The 23,083-nt window shown below is 35.9% G+C and overlaps 2 protein-coding genes across 2 annotated transcripts; both read right to left on the bottom strand.

Moving 5' to 3' along the window:
* Positions 1–6,201: 6,201 nt before the first annotated feature.
* LOC311182156 (olfactory receptor 8D4-like) lies at positions 6,202–7,154 on the bottom strand (the record flags this gene model as incomplete). The annotated part of the gene is made up of 1 exon (XM_084250753.1): positions 6,202–7,154. The coding sequence occupies exon 1, from the start codon at positions 7,135–7,137 to the stop codon at positions 6,202–6,204; it is 936 nt and encodes a 311-aa protein (XP_084106879.1). The 5' UTR covers positions 7,138–7,154.
* Positions 7,155–15,470: 8,316 nt separating this feature from the next.
* Positions 15,471–16,406, bottom strand: LOC311182122 (olfactory receptor 8D4-like; the record flags this gene model as incomplete). The annotated part of the gene is made up of 1 exon (XM_084250722.1): positions 15,471–16,406. One exon carries the CDS (start codon positions 16,404–16,406, stop codon positions 15,471–15,473), a length of 936 nt encoding a protein of 311 aa, XP_084106848.1.
* Positions 16,407–23,083: the final 6,677 nt, after the last annotated feature.

Consider the following 23,083-nt stretch of genomic DNA (forward strand, 5'->3'; position numbering starts at 1 on the left):
AGCATTAGTCTTATAGCTTTTATTAAACTCTCTCTCAGTATTTTAGATAGGTCACTGCTGTCTAGCCTCCATGTTTTATAATAAAAACTGGCTGTTAATCTTTTAGCAAATCTCTTATATGTGACTACTGTCTACTTGCTTCTTTCTGCTTTCAGAACTTTTTCTGTCTTTGGCTTTTCTGATTACAGTTTTTCTTGGTATGGGTCTCTTTGCATTTATCCTTGATGTTTATTGAGTTCCTTAGATGTGTAGATTCATGTTTTTCAACAATTTAGGACAAATTTATTTCCAGTTATTATTTCTTTAAGTAAGTTTTCTGTCTTGTTTTTCACTTTCTTCTTTTAGGGCTCCCATAATGCATATGTTGGTTCTCATAATGGTATCCTAATGGTCACTAAGACACTGTTTAGTTTTTTCTTTTAAATTATTCTTGTTTTCTTTCTGATCCTCATTAATTTTAATTTACTCCCTTTAGTTTCATAGATTTGGTCTTCTGCATGTTCATATCTGCTATTGAAATTCTCTAGTCAGTTTCTCCATTTTATTGTTTTCAGCCCCAGAAGAACTGAAAAAGAGCTGCTTTTTATAATTTATTGTTACTATCTATTTTTTCAGACATTCTCCTGGTTTCTTTGCCTCATTATTCATAGTTTCCTTTATTTCTTTGATCATATTTAAGGGATACTATTCTTTGTCTAGTAAGTCCAATGTCTGGGTTTCCTTAGAGACAGTTTCAGTTCATTTCTTTGAATGGACCATATTTTCTATTTTCTTGCATGCTTCATATCAGAAAAATTTAACTTTACTATTGGATTGTGATACTTCTGATTCTCTAAATTGTTCATTAAGATATCTTTTTTTCCAACTGGATGGGTTTGGAGCCTCTCTGAACTTGGAGAAATGTTCAGTGTTCACGTTATAGCTTCCCAGGTACTATTATTTTTCTGGCCTTGTTAAGTTCCTCCCTACACATTGGTCTTCAGTCACTCAAGATAATTCCTGTGAAGATTTATGCAACCTCTCTGTCTGCACAACAGTCTTCCTTTTGGGTGCTGAATATATGGGGCCTTCACCTCACCCAACTCTGACATCTGTTTCCTCAGCACAGTTAGATTAATGAGGTAGGCTTGGGATCCCTTTCTCTGAATTATGGTCTATAAAGTGCCCTCAGATGGAAAGTCATGGTGGTTATAAGGCACACCTGATTTGTGTTTCCATCAGGAATCATACTCCTGGGATACCTATTATGCAAAGTCTCAAAATGTTTTTTAAAAATTTATTTTCTATTTTTCTAGTTATGCATGGCAGGAAATTAACTCTGATTTCACTGTCATTGGCATTGTGAAAGTTTCTCATTTATTAAATTTCATAATATTTTGATTCCTCAGCTAATCAGAGGAGTTTGAATTTTTAAAATGTCTAAAATTTTGAAATTCTCGAACTGCACATAATGATTTCGTGTTGTGTTTCATGACATTTCTACTGTTTTGAATTTATTGGCTTTTTCCTCTAAAAAATGACATAATCCACTTTGATATATCATGTATAGAAACAAAGTGGTATTCTCAGAATAGTACAAAATTTTAATAGATATATATTTTTACATTTAAATTTTATTAATTGTGCTTTTGGAAAAATGACAGAGGAAGTTATAATTCTGAAACTCTGGTTTCCTTTGCAGCTATCTCATAAATTTAAAGTGGGATATATGAAAAGAGACTATCCAGAGTCTAAATGTTCCTAAGTTCTTGTTAGAATAATGCCTCCAAATCACTGAGTAGTGCTTTACCTAGCAACTATTCTGTTCAGTTACAAGTTACATTAGTAAAATTAGTTACAAGTTCTAAGTAATATTAGTAAAATCTACAAAGAAATTAGTTTTCTTTTCATCATTACTCTTCAAATGATACAGATGGTCTTCAGCACAAGGTTTAAAATCATTTTCAGTTTACTGGATATAGCCTACACCGAATATACTGGAGTACCACAACATAAAAGTGATTTCTTCATGGGTATTAAAAAATTATATGCATTAACCCCACATATGTATCATCCCAGACTCTATTTCTTGTCTCCTCTCTCTTAATTTTCTGAATTGACATTCTAAAGAGGGGTGAGCAATATCTTCTTTTAAGAAGGAAAAGATTCCAAGCCATCTTAACTCTTCAGTAACTTGGGTGACGCATTCCATGAGATAGGAAAGACCCAAAGAGGTAAAAATACCTTAGAAAAACACCACTTTGCTCCATTCAAAAGCTCTACTCACTAGCATCTTCTACTGTTCCCTAAGTAAATTCTACATAAATGTTTTTTTGGTCTCTTTGGGATAATGGGAAAGAATTATTTTTTTTTTTACAATTTTATAAAAATACTTAGACTGATCCTCTTTTTAAATATTGAGGTAACATTGGTTTAGAATATTGTGTCATTTAGATGTATAGGATCACACACTTCGGGAATGTATTTCCCCACCACACATACCACCAAAAATGGTGCCTTTAAAAAAAAAAAGAGAATAATTTAACTATCACCACTACCATGTTTATCTTTATTTTGGCTAACTAGAAACTCAGACAGTTGAAGATCAAACTGTGTAAGTTTTGGGTCCATTTCTGTTTTTCTTTTGAAAGGTCTTTTATTTATATTTTCCAATTTCTAAATTTTATTTTACACTCTAAGTATCACATTTTATTTCAATAGGAAACATTTTATTTCAACAGTAATTGTTATTGATTCAAAATGAGAAATCTGACTTGAAATTATCCATTTTTTCCTGCTTCTGTTGCCATAGTCTAATTAAAATTTTATCCTTCCTTGCAAGATAATTTTACTAGAGTCAACAGTGTTCTCTGTGTTTCCATTCCTTCCCTTATCAAGCCCCCAAACATACGCATAACACATATACATATGCATCTATATATTTTCTTACCAGTATAAAAAAACCTTTTGCAAATGTAAAATGGATTACATCACTTTTTCTTTGAAACATAGCAGTAACTTCTCTTTGTACTAAGTATAAGGTCATACTCCTGACATGATTTAGCATTGTCTTCTTAGCAAACCTCCTTTGGTCCTCTTTCTCCTTTTTAATAATTTTTCAGCTAGAATACCTATTTCTTGTTTATTGCCAAGGTGATTCCATACTTAGTACTCTATACTTGCTTATGACCTTCTGTTTTTGCATATCTGTGCTCATCTCTTTTGTTAGAGCCATTTTACCCAATTTACAGATTCAGTGCAACCCAAATAAAAATTTCAATGGCATTCTGCAAGTAAATGGAGTGATACTGAATTATTATTATTATAAAACACTACTGAAATTCATATGGAATCACCAAAGACCCAGAATAGCCAAAATGGGCATTATAATTCTAGACTTTATACTATAAGGCTATCATAATTAAAATAGCATGATACTGGAAATAAAACAAACAAACAGACCAATGGAATTGAATTGAGAAATAAACCCACACATATATGGACAGCTAGCCTATGACCAAAGAGCAAAGAACATACATTGGACCATGGAAAGCTTCTTCTATGAATGGTGTTTGGAAAATTGGAATACCACATACAAATGAGTGAAAGTAGACCCTAATTCACATCACACTGAAAAATCAACTCAAAATGGATAAAAGACTTGAATGTAAGACCTGCAGCCATAAGGTACATAGAAGAAAACATAGACAAAATGCTAGAAGATATGAGCCTCAGAGCTATCTTTATAGAGTCATCCCCAGCAACAAAGAAAACAAAGGAGAATATAAACAATTGGGACTAGATCAAACTAAAAAGCTCTACACAGCCAAAGAAACAGCAATTTAAATGAAGAGACACCCTCCTGAATGAGAGAAAATATTTGCACAGCATACTTCTTATAAGAGATTGATATCCAGGATATAAAAGGAACTCATACAACTCAACAAAAAGAAAACAGATAACTTAATAAAAAAATGGGCAGAAGTAGACACTTCTCCAAAGAAGACATACAGATGGCCAACAGGCACATGGAAAAATGTTCATCATCACTTATCATCAGAGAAGTAAAAATCAAAACGATAATGAGATACCACTTCATACCTGTAAAATGGCACATATCAGCAAGACCAGAAACAAGTGCTGGCAAGGGTGTGGAGGAAAAGGAACATTTTTACACTGTTGGTGGGAATGTAGACAGTCCAGCCCCCGGGGAAAGCAGTGTGGATGTTTCTCAAAAGATTAAAAATGAATCTGCCATATGCCCCAGCAATTCTACTCCTACGTAGCTATCCAGAAAAGTACAAACAATACTAATTCAAAGGAAACTTTCATCCCCATGTTTTAGTAGCACTTTTTTTTTTACAATAGCCAAGTTATGAAAACACCCTAAATGCCCCAAAATAAATGACTGGATCAAGAAAATGTGTTATACATATGCAACGGAATATTACTCAGCAATCAAAGAAGATAAACTCATGTCATTTGCAGCAACATGGATGGAACTGGAAGGGCTTACACTAAATGAAATCAACCAGTAGGAGAAAGATAAATATTCATAGTGTCACTTATATGTGGAATATCGGAAAACCAAACAGAGGGTCAGACAAACACAAACTTTAAAACCAACCCTTGAAAACTCACCATTGATGTATGGCTTTGAGAGAGGAATAAGGAGGAAGAGGGGTGAAAACCGGGAGATGGGGGAAGAATACAGTAGATTATGGGAGGTGCTTTTGTGTAAAATAATGGTGCTTAAAAAATAATAAAAAAAAGTTTCCATTAATCCACTGACAACTGTATGTCTCACTTTTTCCCAAAGCATTTATTTATCCTAATATTATCATACTTATTTATTTAATTCTGTAATATTTCAACTCCTTCATGCACCAAAAATAAGTAGAAAGGAGTAGGATGGCATAATGCCTAAGAACTTGGACTTTCGAGCAAAAATACAAGAGATTTTGTCAATCATACTCACATAATCCAGCACTTTGCATAGTGCCTGACATATACTATGCATGACAAGCATATGCTGAGTAAATGAAGTGACACATTTCATTCTGCGTGCAGTGCATTATCGTGGTTGATTGTATAAAGAGTTTCTTATTGGAAGCCATAAACTTTATTTTTGTTAAATTCAAAACATGTAACAAGGAAAATTAAATTGAAAAATTGGAAATTGAAAACATGGAATGTACTATACCTACATCCAGCTAAGAAAGATTACACAGCATTTGTAAAAAGCTGCTCATATTCTGGTCATGCAGAAAAAAATTGCAACAAGATATTTAGATAAGACTAATATATTATCGTTATCTAGATATTCTTAATCTAATCCTTTTATCACTAGAGAGAAAATACTGGGACCATATTAACTTTGCTGGATCATCTTCCTCATTGACTTCATGTTTAATATAACATTGATCTTTACAAAGCCTTTAAAAAAATGGAAAAATTCTTTCACCTTTATTGTGAAGTTGTAGCCATGATTTCTGTTTTCTGCTCATTTTCTTATATGCAAATTTAGGTAAGAGAAATCACGTTTTTGAGTAAAATAAATAAAAGACTGATCAACAGGAATTTAGTGTGAATTTTGTGATGTTACTGTATTATGCATAATGATTTTGATTCTTTATTGTCTTATTTCAGGAAATGAAACATGAATAGTGATATTTAATCCAAATGGATTAAACTTTAAAATTTGGTATTTTGCACTTTCATATTAGTTCTTTTACATTTTATTAATCTTGTTATGTGTGAACATATTTTTTTTTAAAGATTTGTTTATTTATTTATACAAGCATGGGGTACAGTCAGAAGCATGGGAGGGTGAGAGAATTCACCAGAGCCAGAGCAGGGAGCAGAACAGGCAGACTGACGAAGTACACTGCTGAGGGGAGCAGCGGGCGGCAGGAGAGGTCTGCGCACCATGTGGGACCCTTGCCCGGCGGCCGGGGATCTAACCGGCACTGCAGAGGCTGTGGGCAGCTTCGCAACCCAGTGCTCAACCTCTGCGCCATCAGGGAGGCCCATGTGTGAACATATTAATTAAGCACTTCACTATAAAATTTCAGGTATTAATTTAGAGTTATATGTGTATACAGCTACATATATAACTTCAATATTTTCACCTCACTTTAAATTATTTTTGAATGATCAGGATATAAATACAAGCATACATATATATCATTATGATACATAAGTAAGTCTTCAAAACATTCATTATGAAGATATATTTCTTTTTAAGAGCTTCATCAGTGCATTTTGCACTTCCTTATTCCTCAGACTATAAATCAGGGGATTCAACATGGGAATCACAGTGGTGTAAAATACAGAGGTGACTTTCTCCTGGATGGCTGAACTGCTGGAAGAGGGTTTGAGATACATGAACATGAGAGACCCATAAAATACAAGAACAGCTGTCAAGTGGGAGCCACAGGTGCTGAAAGCTTTGGACCTTCCCTCTTTAGATTGGATGCGGAGGATGCTGGAGAGGATGAAAACATATGAAATGATGATTGTCAGGATAGTGGCAATCAAGTTAAATCCACCAATGATAAAAATCAAAAGTTCATCAATATATGTGCTGGAACAGGAGAGTTTCATAAGGGGAATGATGTCACAATAATAATGTTTAATGACATTTGATCCACAGAAATCCAGTCTTAACAAACAACCTTCATAAATAATGGTTTGGGTAAAACCCATGGAGAAGACAGCAGCCACCAGCAGAGAACAGACTCGCGGGGACATGATGACATTGTAGAGCAGGGGGCTGCAGATGGCGACATAGCGATCATAGGCCATTGCTGCCAACAGATAGAACTCAGAAATGGCAAGCATACAGATGAAAAAAAACTGAGCCATGCATCCAGAATAGGAAATAGCTTTATATCTGCATAAAAAGCCTGCCAGCATTATGGGAGTTATGTCAGAAGAATAGCAGAAATCTAAAAAAGACAAACTACTGAGGAAATAGTACATGGGAATGTGAAGTTGAGGACTCAACCCAATTATTATGAACATGCTGAGATTTCCCACCACTGTAACTATATAAATCCCTAAGAAGAGAAAGAAAAGGGGCAGCTGAAGCTCAGGTTGGTCAGTTAATCCTGAAAGAAGAAATTCGGTCACTGTGGACTGATTTCTTATACCCATTCTCCTGTGGAAATCTGTGGAGATCAAAGAGAAAAAGAGTCCAATTAGACAGGCAGAGATCCTGCCCAGTTCCCACTCCCAAATCCACATTCTTTATCCCCTTCACACCTGTTCTGTGCTTCCATTGGGGATGGGTTCATACCCACCAGAAAGTCAGGACTCTGGTAAAACAGTGCCTAAGCATCTATCCATGGATTTTTAGGGACCATGAATAAACTTTCAGTTTCCATCCAGTGCCTCAAATTATTTTAGCAAAGTATTAAACTGTTAACTCCAGAGTCAGAGACAAGATTAATGATAAAGACCATGATGGAGGCTTTCTAATGAAAATCAGCTAAAGATGTGCTTGACGAAAAGACTGTCAGCAGAGGAGAAATTTTTGATGATTACACATTTCTACCTGTGACCCTGATCTCTTGTTAAGGCCAATAATGATTTCTGGGCAAGCTTTCCAAGTGTTCAGCAGATTATTAATTCTGGGGTTGAGTCATAGTGTACATGAAGTAAGTATCCCAGGATCCTGTGATTTCAGACATGTGGAATTAAACAAATTTCTTATCTGGAATATTTCAGAAACTCTAAAACAACTATATAACACACAATATTTGAAACTCTCTTGGTCATTAACTCCCTTTCCCATGGTTTAGAAAAAAAACATTGTAGCATATTATGGCTCAGAACAATTTAGACTTTTCTGACTCTTCATTCTTAAATGGCCTCTAATTTATTCTAATCATAAACTAGCTTCCTGATCAGAAGCCTATTCTTTCTACACTTCAGTAAAGCTGGATGGTAAATGGCAACCTTCCCCACACCATGTCTGCTCTCTGAATGTGTCATCATTTTCTGGGCTAGGCTGACCATTGTCACAAGAACACGGAACAGGATTTAATGCACTTCTGCCAGTGCTGCCAATGTTGGCAAACCAAGCAACCAGGTATTTGTGTTTCCATGGGAGGGCCCCTGTGGCCCTCCCCTTCTCACCCAGAAAGTTCTCTCAGGAGGAGGCAGAGATGGCACTTGTGGGAGCTGCCTGTTCTGGGTTCAATTAGGCATAATCTCTGAAAAATATGACTCTTCTTCCTTTTTTCCAGAGTTGGTCTACTCACAGATTCCTCTCTGGTGTTTCTCTCATCCTCTCCCCACTCACATATTTATCCAGAATTATAAAGTGCCCCACTCAGACATCTGCTTTAAGGAATTCTCTACATGGCCAACCCAGCATCTACCTGTCTCCAGGTCCTTTAGATGCTGTCATACCTTCCTCTTTCCTGTCTGCTACTCCTCTATAGCACACACTTTGCGTCACTGATGTTCCCTGTGATGTTGGTGCCTCTTCATGATTCTAACAATTTGGAGTAAAGAAACTTCATGAAACTGAACAATTGTGCTTTGACCAAGTTTCCAATACGTCAGAACTCTTGATTCTTTATCTGCTCTTCTTTTCTTATCCCAAGGGATGAAGTCAGAGGAATCACATGGGAAGAAGAGGTTGTCCCATTCTGCTTTGCCTATTAATAACATATGCTTCGAGACAGCTTTTCCTCTCGTCCTTTTCCAAGAGCATGCACAGGTCACAGAGAACACACAGAGAAATGCAAAGCAATCTTCTAGAAGTCTATATACTTACCTATACATCTGTTTTCATGCAGGTTTCAATGTGTCACAAAGTATGTCTATATCATCAGGTGTCTAATTCCCTGATATTTTCCGTTTCATTTTTTATTCAGCTGTCTGACTTCTCTCAAGCCAGCAACTTCTTTTTCCTACTTCCTAAACAAGCCAGTACCATAGGTCCTTGCTCCTTAACAAGTTGTCCACCAACTGGCCCCATTGACATCATTGGGAGAATGTGAAATGTGCAATATCATTTCCTAACCCACAGCATTGAATCAGAGTCTGCAAGTTAACAATCTCTGGAAACAATGTGTGTGTGTATATAGAATGTGAGAAGCACTGTTTGGGTTTTTTTCCTTTAGAGATGAAATCTCTCAATGTTCTTTTTTTCTGTTTTGAAACTCTCTTTGCATTCTCTGTGTCTGCTTTACATGACCATGTAAAGCTAATCTTTGAATACATCAAGAAGAGCTTCTTAGATGAGTCTACAGAAGTTTAGGGTAGAAGTGTACAATTTTATATTTTAGTATTTTGACACCTGCATGTAGACTTGAGTCCTGGAAGTGCTATATACCTGTCCTTACACAACAAATGTTGTTATGCTGTATGAAGAAATAATTTACACATTGTATTCATTGCATTTCAATCCACATAAAAATTGAATAGTGCTAACTTGTATCTATTTTATTTGACTGTCTGTTCTGTAGTAATATCCACTAGTTTAGGAATACATTTTTTATTTTACCATTTTGACCACCCTTCAAATAATCTACTACACGTATTTACCTATTCAGCCTGTATTAACTTGCAACTGAAAAGAAATTTAGTTATTTAAGAAGTGCTTTTAAGTATTTTAATGTACTGCAACTATTACTAACATGATTGCAAGAGTATATTACAAAGGTTTGTGTCTCAAACAGTATTACCCAATAGAAACTTAATGCGTGCAAATGGGCAATTTGAAATATTCTAGTAGTCTATTTATAAAAAGTAAAGACAGTTACTGATACACCACTCAGGTGATATATCTAAATCTCATTTTAACAAGCAATGATATCATCATCATTGTTATAATTAGTTATAATTATAGCCAATAATATAAGTTATAATTAGGTGTTTCACATGCTTTTTTTTTTTTTTTAATTTTCTAGAGGCATGTCTTATTTATTTATTTATTTGTTTGTTTGTTTGTTTGGTTTATACATGCACTGGGTACAGTCAGAAGCGCGGGAGGGTGAGAGAACTCACCAGAGCCAGAGCGGGGAACAGAGCAGGCAGAAGGACCGAAGTACACTGCTGAGGGGAGCAGCGGGCGGCAGGAGAGGTCTGCGCGCCATGTGGGACCCTCCTCCGGTGGCTGGGGAGCAGCCGGGGATCGAACCGGCTGCAGAGGCTGCAGGCAGCTTCGCAACCCAGCGCTCAACCGCTGCGCCACCGGGGAGGCCCTCACATGCTTTTTTGATTAATTCTTTGGAATTCATAACATATTTTATGTTTCCCAAATCTAAGGAACCACATTTCAATGCTCAGTAGCTACATGGTACATATATGGCTACACATGTAGCTGCCCGGGTAGAGAATAAATTTTTTTCCCTAATTCTGGCTTTGTCAAATCTCAACTTTCCCTTTTTAATGAGGAAAAAATTAGCAGTGTTAGAAAGAACACTGAACTATAAATCACTATATTTAGTTTCGGCACTAACTCTAAGATTTATAGTATAATATTTGACTCATCAGAGTGTCTCCTGAGTTTCATGTTTTAATCAGTAAAAAAAATGAACACTTCAAAGGATTATTGTACAAATTAAATGAGACAGTTAATTTGTGCGTTGCGAGGTCTGCATAAATATATTTGTAGTATTATAATTCTATTCTTAGGGCTGGTGATTTCACAGATTAATTCACAGATTAGCCTCTAGGGCCCTTAGACAAGGTGAGTGGACAACACACACTGAGTTCAGATGGACGTCGCAAGCCAGCTCCCTTTAGACCAACGCTCAGTGACCTACAAACACGCAGACGCCTTTGTGCCCTTGTGGACAATCAGAGTTGATTTTAGAGCATGTTTTAACACCTACAAAATATGGGCATCATGCCTCGGAAACTTACCTTCCCTTTTGAAGACTTCGCTGAGTATCACTTCTAGCCTCATCACATTAGGGATAAAGATGGATTAATTAAACCATTTCAACCGTCAGCGTCTAAAACCACAACTAAGAAGAATCAGGTTTAAGTGAAACTGACTTTTCTTCTCAGTTTTGGTATTTTATGTCTGGAAATTATAGACTAGTAATACCCAAGGGTTTCTTACCCCCTGAGGTTTAGCAACTTGTGGACTTGTAGGAAATATCATTAAGCTGGTCTAGCAAACTCTTTCTAATATAAGGAATCCTAACCATGTAATGTGGTCACATTTCCAGAGTAATGCAATTGAGATAGTCCAACATTAGAATATGCTTAGATTGCAGCAATAAAGGGAATAAATGAGAGCAATAATATAATTTTCTTATGAAAAGCATTATTAATGATAGAGGTAGTTTCCAAGCTATGTATTTTTTATAGGACAAATGATGGAATCTTTTATTTATCCATGAATTGTATTTTGGTCACTTATTTATTTATTTTTTTTGAGGAAAAAGTCTTGTTTATTTTATTTATTTTATTTTATTTATTTTTTAATATTTTATTTTTTATATAATTCTTACATCATATTTCATCTTTTTTTAATAATAAGTTTTATTTTTATATTTCCCCATACAATTGCAACCCCCCCATTCTGACCCCAATCCCTCCCCTCCCGCCCCCCACCCCCCAAAAAGTGTCTCTGGTTCATAGTTTTTTGTTGATTTTGATTTTCACTTTCTTATAGTTATTCATTTTCCTGACCCCTTATTTAAGTTTTCTAGATTCCTGCTATGAGTGAGACCATCCGGTATTTTTCTTTTTCTTTTTGGCTTATTTCGCTGAGCATGATCCCTTTGGTCACTTATTTTGATTGGAAAACTGAAAAAGGAATAAATATTAGTCCCTCAAAACACTGCAATCTAGTGGGCAGAGTATTGTCCAACACACACCCCATGAAATTGTCTATGGAATAAGCATGAGGAATTGTGTGTACACAGAGGTAGAGCAAATTACTATTCTTTATAGTGAGAGGACAGTCTTTATAGAAGAGTAGATTTAATTTTATTCTATTTATTTCAAAACCCAATTTTTAATTGAGATAATATTTGAATACTCCTATTGGGTAATACTCCATAATGCACCCACAACCAAATCACCTGTAGTCCACCACTGTAGTCCATTCTGCTTCCGTCCCTCTATATTCTTATCTCTCCCCACCTCTTCCCACTCTGGTTACTTCACTTCTGTAATCAGCTTCCAATGTTTCATTTTAAAGCTTGTCTTTATCTCACCCTTAGTTTAGTTAATCCATATTTCACATATTGGTGACACCATCTGTTATTTATTTTTCTCCTCTGACTTATTTCACTTAGCATTATCCCTTCCAGCTCAATGTATGTTGTCACAAATAGCATGAGTTTATCTTTTATTGAGTGGTGAGTAATATTCCATTGTGTATATATACTGTACCTTCTTGATCCAGTCATCTCTCCTGGGATACTTTGGTGGTTTCCATAATTTGGCTATAGTAAATAGCACTGCAATAAACCTGTGTTACAAGTTTCCTTTCAAATTAATGTTTTTGAATTTTTTGGGTAGATGTCCAGGAGTGGAGTTATTGGCTTGAATGATGGATCGATTTTAATTGTTCTGAAACACCTGATACTGCTTTCCATAAAGGCTGGACCAGTCTGCATTCCCACCAGCAGTATAGGAGGGCTCCCTTTTCTCCACATGCTTGTCAACACTTATTGTTTCTGGTCTTCACAATATGGGCCATTCTCACAGATGTGAGTGGGTATCTCTCTGTTTCTTGGTTTGCTTTTTCCTGATGATAAGTGATGATGAACATTTTTTTCATGTGTCTGTTTGCAATCTATAAGTCTTTAGAGAAGTGTCTGTTTAGTTCATCTGCTCATTTTTTGATTAGATTATTTGTTTTCTTTTTGCTGAGTTGTGTGAGATTTTTGTAGATCTTGGATATCAGTGCTTTGTCAGATGTATGGTGTGTAAATTTTTTTCCCCTAATCAGTAGGGTATCTTTTGTTTTAACATACAATTTCTTTGGCTGTACAGACATTTTTAGTTTGATTTTGTCTCTGCAGTTTATCTTCTCTTTTGTTTTCCTTGCTGTAGGGGATGAATCATTAAAGAAATCACTGAAGCTTATGTTGTGAAATGTTTTGCCTAATTTTTCTTTCATGTACTTTATGGTTTCAGGTATTGCACCCAAGTCTTTTATCCATTTTAAATTGATTTCTCCTTTCTTTTAGTGAGTCTTGCAAGAAATTGGTCTGCTTTATTTATTTTTTCAAGGACTACCCTTTGCTTAGCAATCTTTGGACAGTCTTTTTTATTTCTACTTATTTCTAGTTATTTTTAGTAGGATCTTAACTCTGATCTCAGTTATTCTTTCATAGGTAGTGTGGAAGTTTCTTATTTATTAATTCATGTTTTATATTCTTTTGATTCAGAAGCTGTTTTCAGGAATTTGATTTTTTAAATGTCTGAAGTATAAGGCATAAGTTCTTAAAGTGCACATAATAATTTCAGTTTTATAGTGTTGTAGTTCATGACATTTCTATTGTATTCAATTTATTGACTTTTTCCTCTAGAAAATTATGCAATCATTTTCTACATATCATATATAGAAACAAAGAGGTATTCTCAGGATTGTACAAATTTTAATAAAATATATTAGTTGAATTTAAATTTTATTAATGTACTTTTGAAAAAAATGCTGAGGCAGTTAAAATCCTGAAACTCTGATTTCCTTTGCTTCTGTCACTCAGAGTCCCATAAATTTAAGATAGGATTTATGTAAGAGAATATCCAGCACAAATGTTCTTAAGTTTTTGCTAGAATGATGTCTCCAAATCACTATGTAGTCCCTCAACCAAGTGAACGGTTTTGTTCCATTACAAATGAAATTAGAAATCTATCTTGACACCATCCATTTTTTCTCTGCTCCTATTGCCATAGTCTAAATAAAATTATATCATCCATTGCCATGGTAGTTCATTAGACATGTCCAGTCCAGACAATAGTTTTCCTTTCATTTATAAACACTCAAAACTACACACAACAGATATATATATACATACATCGAAGTATTTTATTATCTATATATCAAAGACATTTTGGAAATGTAAATGAGACTGCATCACTCTGCCTTTGAAACATATAAGTGGCTTCTCTTTTTACTGAGAATAAAGTTATTCTCTTGACATAATAGGGTCTGTGCCTTCTTATTGAATCTCCTTTGGTACCTTTTTCTTCTCTTTCATGAGTTTTCAGCCATAATGCTTGTTTCTTGCATTTGGAAAAAATTGTTCCATCATTGGTACTTTGTATGTGCTTCTACCCTTCTCTTTTTGCATAACTTTGCTCTTCTCTTCAGTTAGGTTTCAATAAAAATCTCTTCCTCAAGGGGATCTATTAAAAGTTGCCCTTAATCCACTGACAACTACATGCCTAATATTTTTCCAAAGCATTTATTTATGCCATTAGTTATCATGCTTGTTTATTTAGTTGCTTCTGCAATATATGCCACCTCTTATCCACCAACATTCCATCATATTCACATAATATTCCTGTACTTAGAGGTGTCCCCAACACAATACTGTCCATGATAACCATATGCTGAGTAAGTGAATGAACTGAAACATTGGACTCTGCATGCTGTGCAATATCCTGGTTTATTGTATAAGAGTCTCTTCTTGGAAACTCTCAACTTTTTCCTTTTATTTAATTCAAATGTTTAAGGAGCAAATTGAGAACATGGACTTTACATCCTGGATAAAATACCAACTGAAAAGAATTCCACAAAGTTGTAAAATACTGCACATATACTGGTCATGCAGGAGAAAAAAAAACAAGATTTTTAGAAAAGAGTGTATAAATATAATATCCTCCTCCAGATACATTTGTTCTAATCCTTTTATCTCTATACATCAAATACTGAGACCATATTAACTAAGCTCTTTCTGGACGTTACTCATTGAATTCATGTTTGATATAACATTAACTTTTAATAAGCCCTTTGCAAAACAGTGGAAGAATTCATTCTCCTTTATTGTAAAGTTGTAGTGAAGATTTCAGTCACACTGAGGTTCAGTATTTGCTATCTACATTTCAATAAGAAATAACTCTTTTTTGGGGGGTAAGAAAAGACTGTCACATAAACAGGAATTTGGTGTATTATTTTTACTGATGTGACTGTTGTATATCAAGATTTTTTTGACTTTATTGACTTAGTTCAGGAAACTGAATATAGACATTGATGTTCAATTCAAGCCCAGGCTGGAATTAAACTTTGAAATTTTGATTTTATACTTTCATACTTTTTGTTTTCCTTTTTATTAATCTGAACATATTTCAGATATTGTATATCTGATGTAAATATCTATTGATATAAATATCAATATATAAATTTCAGACACTTAGTCAGAATTACATCTGTATATAGATTTACTTATCACTATATGTGTATTTTTACTTCACCTCAAATTGTTTTAAATGGTCAGGATATAAAGACAAACACATGTATATATCATTATGATACATAAATAAATCTTAAAGGAGTATATTAATCATGATGATATTTTTCTTCTTAAGAGCTTCATCAGTGCATTTTGAACTTCCTTATTTCTCAGACTATAAATTAGGGGATTTAACATGGGAATCACAATGGTGTAAAATACAGAGGTGACTTTCTCCTGAATGACTGAAGTGCTGGAAGTAGGTTTGAGATACAAGAACATGAGAGACCTGTAAAAAATAACAACTGCTGTCAAGTGGGAGCCACAGGTGCTGAAAGCCTTGGATCTTCCCTCTTTAGATTGCATGCGGAGGATGCTGGAGAGGATGAAAGCATATGAAATTATAATTGTCATGCTGGTGGCTACCATGTTAAATCCACCAATGACAAAAATCAAAAGTTCATCAATATACGTGCTTGAGCAGGAGAGTTTGATAAGGGGAATGATGTCACAATAATAATGTTTAATGATATTTGATCCACAGAAATCTAGCTGTAACAAAAAAACTTCATAAATCATAGAAAGGATAAAACCTGTGGAGAAGACAGCAGCCACCAGCAGAGAACAGACCCGCGGGGACATGATGACATTGTAGAGCAGGGGGCTGCAGATGGCGACATAGCGATCATAGGCCATTGCTGCCAACAGATAGAACTCAGAAATGGCACACATACAGAAGAAAAAAAACTGAGTCATGCATCCTGAATAGGAGATCGCTTTATCTTTGTATAACAACCCTACCAGCAATTTGGGGACAATGACAGTAGAATAACAGAAATCTAAAGAAGACAAACTACTGAGGAAATAGTACATGGGAATGTGAAGTTGAGAACTCAACCCAATTATGGAGATCATGCCAAGATTTCCCACCACTGTAACTATATAAATCCCCAAGAAAAGGAAGAAAAGGGGCAGCTGAAGCTCAGGTTGGTCAGTTAATCCTGAAAGAAGAAAGTCGGTCACTGTAGACTGATTTCTGATACCCATTCTCCTGTGAAAAACCTGTGGAAGTAACAGAGAAAAGAGTCCAGTTAGACAGGCAAAGATCCAGCTCAGCTCCCATTCCTGAATCCAGGTTCTCCATCTCCTCACCTGTTCTGGGCTTCTGGTTCTTACCCACCAGAAAATCAGTACTCAGATTAAACAGTCAATAAGCTTGTGTCTACCTATAGGCTTTAGGAGCCATGCATGAATTTTTACATCCTGTGCAATGTCTCAAATCCTTTTAGCAAAGTATAAACCTTTAACTCTAAGATATATAAATATTGCTGGGAACAATGACAGAGACTTGCTAATGAAAATCAGCTAAAGAAACAGGCTGTAAACTGAGAAAATACTTTCGATAATTGCACATTTTCTATGTGTGACCCTGCTTCCAGGATTTCAACGGAGAAGGTGTTTCTTGTTTAGGACAGTACTGAGTTTTGGGTAAGGTTTCCAAGTGTGTTCACCAGACTCTTTTGTAGCTATGGTAATCGGTACTCATGATGTAATTATCCCAGGAGCCGAATATTTCAGGCATGCAGAGTTAAGTAAATTTCTGAAGGAAATTTACTGAAGGATATTTCCGAACCTCCTAAACAACTATACAACTGAATATTTGAAGCTTGGTGATTGACTCCTCCTACCACTTAATAAAATATATTGTAGCATTATAGGCTCAGAACAGTTTATAAAGCTGAGTTTTCATTCCTAAAGGTTCTCTAACTTAATCTAATCATGAACTGGCTTCCTCATTCAAAGGTTATTCTTCCTAAACTTCAGTAAAGCTGGATGTCAGAACAGCAGACTCCCACATGTTTCTGACCTCTGTCTCTGATCAGTTTCTGGGTTAGGCTGATCTCCCTCTTAAGGCAACTGAACAGGACTTAATGTACTTCTGTCACTGCTGCCACTTTTGGCAAAGCAAACGAACCAGGTATTTGTGTTTCCACAGGAGGCTCCTGAGTTGCACATACTCTTTTCATCCAGAATTCTCCCAGGAGAGGACAGAGGTGGCACTTGTGGGAGCTGCCTGTTCTGGCTTCAATTAGACCTTATCTCTGAAAAATCAGACCTTCTGTTCATTTTTTTTTCCAGCCGTGGATGCTCATAGTTTCCTCTCTCTACTCTCATGTTTGCCACAGATTATAATGAGCCCCACTCAGACATCTGCTTTACCTAATTCTCAGCCTGCCAGCCCAGGGTCTACCTGTCTTAGGGTTTTCAAGATCCTATTAATTTCTTCCTACTTTCAGTCTGTTACTGCTCTATTAGGACACCCATCCTTTGGGCCATAGGATTTCTCTGTGATGTAGATGCTGCTCTTTGTTTATAACAAAGAAATATCATAACACTGAACATGTCTTCTCTGAGCAAGTTCCCATTCTGAGGAACACTTGATTCTTGTATCTGTTCTTTTATGTATAAGGGATGAAGACAGAGGGATCATGTGCAAAAAAGAGATTGTTCCATTGTGCTTTGCTGTTAATGACACTCTTGGGGTCCTCTTTTCCCTTTGTCCCTTTGTGAACACACAAAAGTGTAGTCCAGTCACAGTGACAACAGAGATGAAGCAACTCTGTCTTTAAGAAGACTGTGTACTTACCATTAATCTCTCTTCATGCATGCTTTCATTGCGTTCTTAGTGTCCCAAACTATATCTATTCTCGAGTTAAGTCACACACTTTTCCAATCTTAGGCTTTTTTGTTTGTTGATGTCTTGTACCTGTCTGACTTCTATCCAAGCCTTCTACTTCTTTTTCCTGCTTCCTAAACAAGCCTGTGCTGTAGGTCCTTGCTGCTTAAAACGTAGTCCACCAACTGGCTCCACCACTCACTGGGCGGATGTGAAATGCACAATGTCATGTCCTAACCCTCAGCACTGACTCAGAATATGCAATTTAACAATATCTGGACATGATGTGTGCGTACATAAAAGTGCTATTGGTTTATTCTCCTTTATTTTTATTTTTTTTTTTTTTTTAAATAATATTACATGTTTTTCTTTTTTTTTTTTTTTTATAGAGGCATGCTTTATTTATTTGTTTGTTTGTTTGGTTGGTTGGTTATACATGCACAGGGTACAGTCAGAAGCGCGGGAGGGTGAGAGAATTCACCAGAGCCAGAGCAGGGAGCAGAGCAGGCAGAAGAACCGAAGTACACTGCTGAGGGGAGCAGCGGGCCGCAGGAGAGGTCTGCGCGCCATGTGGGACCCTCCTCTGGTGGCCGGGGAGCAGCCGGGGATCGAACCGGCGCTGCAGGGGCCGCAGGCAGCTTCGCAACCCAGCGCTCAACCGCCGCGCCACCGGGGAAGCCCTGGTTTATTCTCCTTTAGAGCTGAAATCTCTTGATGTTTTGTTTACTTTGAACCTCTCTGTTTTCCCTATGCCTGAAATCACTACATGAGCATTTAAAGCTTATTTTTGAAAACATCTTATCCAGAAGAGCTTCTTGGATGATTCTGTAGACTCAGCAGTTCTCAGCAGTGTAATATACCTGTCCTTACGTGACAATTCGGTTGTATGAAGAAATGATACATATGTTGTAGTAATATTATTTTAACCCACATAAAAATTGAACATGCTAACTGGTACCTCTTTTATTTAACCATCTGTAAATTCTAATTTCTACTAGGTTAGGAATAAATTTTTATGTTACAATTTTGACCACCCTTCAAATAATCTACTGTACTTCTTTACCTGCTTCAGGCCTCATGTAATGTAGCTACTCAAAGGAATTTAACAGTTTAAAAGGTGTTTTATAATATTTCAATATACTATGATGTATTGTTGAAATATAGGCAATTAAAATAGCTTTATACAGGTGCAGTTTTGGACACTACTGCCCAATATAAATATAATACAGATAATCGGGTAACTTCAAGTATTCTAGAAGTCCATTTATAAAAAGTTTAAAGAAACAGTTGAAGCATATGTTCATGCAATAGTTAATTTACCTGGTATAGGCAAATCATGTCATTTTAATGTGTAATAATACCAAAATTATCATTTGGTAATTTACATTATTTTTTGATGAAATCTTTGAAATTATATTATTGTATTTAACACTTCAGCACTTCTGAAATGAAGGAGAAAACATTTCAAGTGCTCAGAAGCCACATGCTACATCTGTAACTACACAGTGAGCAGCTTTGGTACAGAACAATTTTTTCTCGAAATCTGACTTAATGGTCAATTCTTTCTGCTTTTAAAAATATTTATTTATTCACTTTTTAATGAGTACCATTCTGTACCTCTGTGTAATATTTTCACTCTATAGGATTTTTCTACCTTCAGCTGTGGTCACAGTAGCTCTCCCTCCCCCAAAGCACTCATAGTCCTCCCCCATAGTCCACGGTGCCCTCACCTTCTCCTCTTCCTGCTGCTCCCCTTTCTTTTGTGGATACCTTGGATCTACGGTCTGCTTTCAAGGGTTTGCTTTAAAGTTTTTCTTTGTCCCTTTGTTTGGTTTCCCTATGTTTCACATTGTCACCATGTGGTATTTAGCTGTCTCCTTTGAGGGTTTATTTTGCTTAGCAGAATCCCTTCTAGCTCCATCTGTGTTAAGGTTCCTCTCTTTAATGAAGAAAACAGTAGCACAGATGTGGCAGAAAGAAATATAAATCACAATATTTAATTTCAATACCAGATCTAAGAATTATAGTATAACATTTGACTCATCTGAGTGTCTCTCTGAGATTCATGTTTTAATCAATAACGAACACTGCAAAGGATTATTGTACAAATTAAATAAGACAGTTTGTGCGAACACATTTTGTGCATTGCAAGGTCTGCATAAATATATTTGTAGTATTAAAATTCTATTTTCTGGGCTGCTGATTTCACAGATTAATTCACAGATTAGCTTCTAGTATCCTTAGACAAGTTGAGTGGACAATGCACACAGTCTGGATGGACATCGCTGGCCTGCTCCCACTAGACCTAGACTCAGTGACCTGCAAACACGCAGAAGGCTTTGTGCTCATGTGGACAGAGTTGATTTTAGAGCATGTTTCTACACCTACAAATATGTTCATCATACCTCTGAAACTCACCTTCCCCTTCTGAAGCCTTAGCTGATTATTGCTTCTCCTAGCTTCATCACATTAGGGATAAAGATGGATTAATTAAACCATTTTATCCTTCAGTGTCTAAACAATCATGAGTTAGGAGAGTCCGGTTTAAGTGAAACTGTGTCTTCTCTCTCAGTTTAAGTATTTTATGCTGAAAATATAAAGATCAGTAATTCCCAAAGGTTTCTTACCTCCTGAGATTAGGCAGGCTATGTAGTTGTAAGAACTGTAATTTGCTGGTTTATCAAACTTTGTATTTTATTATTTTAAAATAAAACACATTTTCTTTATTCATTTATTCATTTATTTTTATTAAACTTTATTCTTTTCTTACATTGTTATTTTTGTCCAGTATTACATTTCTCTGCTCATGTGTAGTCCCTTTAAATCTTCCACCACCACATCACCCATAATCCATCACCAGAGTCCCTTGTGCTCTTCCCTTCCTTATTTTGATGCATCTCCCTCCTCCTACCCTGTTGTATGCCTCAGATCTATAGTTTGCTTGCAAGTTTCGTTTTCTATGTTTTTTTGCTCCTTTGATCGGCTTCCCTATATTCCCCCTATAGTGAAACGATCTGGTATTTTTCTTTTTCCTTCTGACTTATATCACTGATAATAATTCCTTCTATTGATAGTTCCATCCATGTTGCTGCAAAGGTTATGAATATATCTTTTTTAATTGCTGAATAGTATTCCATTATGTATACATACCACATCTTCTTGATCCAGTCATCTGTTTTTGGCATTTAGGTTGTTTTCATATCTTAGCTATTGTAAATAGTGCATCGTAAACATAGGTGTGCAGGTATCTTTTTGAATTAATGTTTTTGTGTCCTTTGGGTTGATTCCTCAGAATGGAATTGCTGGGTCATATGCTAACTCCATTTTTAGTATACTGAGGAACCTCCACACAGCTTTCCATAATAGTTGGACCAGTTTGCAGTCCCACCAGCAGTGTAGGAGAGTTCCTTTTGCTCCACATCCTCAACAGCATTTGTTGTCAGTTTTTTTTTTTTTAATATGGGCTGTTCTCACTGGTGTGAGGTGTTATCTCACTGTGTTTCTGATTTGTCTTTCCCTGATTATCAGTGACATTGAACATTTTTTTATATACTTGTTGGCCATTTGCATTTCCTTTTTGGAGAAGTGTCTTTTTAATTCTTCTGCTTATTGTGTGACTGTGTTGTTTGCTTTGTTTTTAATTGAGTTGGTAGATCTTTGATATCAGTGCCTTATTAGTTATGTGGCATGCAAGTATTTTCTCCCAGTCTGTAGGTTGTTTCCTTGTTTTGGTTATCATCTCTGTTGCTGTAGAGAAGATTTTTAGTTTGGTGTAGTTCCAACTGTTTATCTTTTCCTTCATTTTCTTTGCTCCTGGAGATGAGTCCTCAAAGATATTTTTGAGATGTATGTTGTGGAGTGTTGTGCTATGTTTTCTTTTATGCATTTTATGGTTTCAGGACTTACATTCAAGTCTTTTATTCACTTTGAGTTGATCTTTGTGTATGGTGTGAGGTAGTAATGTAGTTTCATTCTTTTGCATGTAGTGCTGCAGTTTCCCTGCACCATTAATTGAAGAGACTTTCCTTGTTCCATTGCATATTCTTTGCTCCTTTGTCATAGATTATTTGAACATATATGTGTGGTTTTATTTCTGGATTTTCAGTTCAAGTCCATTGGTCTGTGTATCTGTTTTTGTTCCAGTACCATGCTGTTTTAATTTTTATGGCCTTGTATTATAGTTTGAAGTCTGGGCATGTAATGGCTCCCTTTTTCCTCTTTTTAGTCAGGAGAGCTTTGGCTATTTGATTTTTTTTTTTTGTGGATCCATATGAATTTCAGCAATATTTGTTCCATTTCTTTGAAGAATGCCATTAAGATTTTTAATGGAATTGTATTGAATCTGTAAATTGCTTTTGGTAGGATGACCATTTTGATAATGTTAATTCTTCCAATCCATGAGCGGGGAATGCCTATTTCTTTGCATCTTCTATTTGTTTTAACAATGTTTGGTAATTTTCTTTGTTAGGTGTAAGCCGAGTATTTAGTTGTTTTTTTTGTTTGTTTGTTTTTTGGTACAGTGTAAATGACATGGTTTTGTTGATTTCTTTTTCTTCAGGCTAATTGTTTGCATATAAGAGGGCTACTAATTTTGGTGTGTTGATTTTGTAGCCTGCTACTTTACTAAATTGGCTTATTGTTTTCATTAGTTTTTCTGTGGAGTTTTTAGGGTTCTCTACTTATATTATCATAAGATCTGCAAATAGTGGTAGTTGTACTACTTCTTTCCCTATTTCCATTCCTTGTATATCTTTCTCTTGCTTAATTTTTCAAGGTAGGACTTCCAGTATTATGTTGAAAAGCAGTGGTGAGAGTAGCCATCTTTGTCTTGCTCTAGATCTTAATGGGAAGGCTTTCAGTTTTTCACCATTTAGAGTGATATTAGTTCCAGTCAGGCTGGAGGTACAAGCCAGTTGCCCCAACATGGCCTGGGTCTTCAACAGGGGTCCAGCACACCCCTCCATGGCCTAGGCCACAGGGTCTAGGGCTCTTGGAGGCCAAAGGGGATCCCCTTTCTTTTCTGACTCCCACTTCAATCAGATTGGTG

The sequence above is a fragment of the Talpa europaea genome (genome assembly GCF_964194135.1).
Source record: "Talpa europaea genome assembly, chromosome: 12".
NCBI classification, from domain to species: domain Eukaryota; kingdom Metazoa; phylum Chordata; class Mammalia; order Eulipotyphla; family Talpidae; genus Talpa; species Talpa europaea.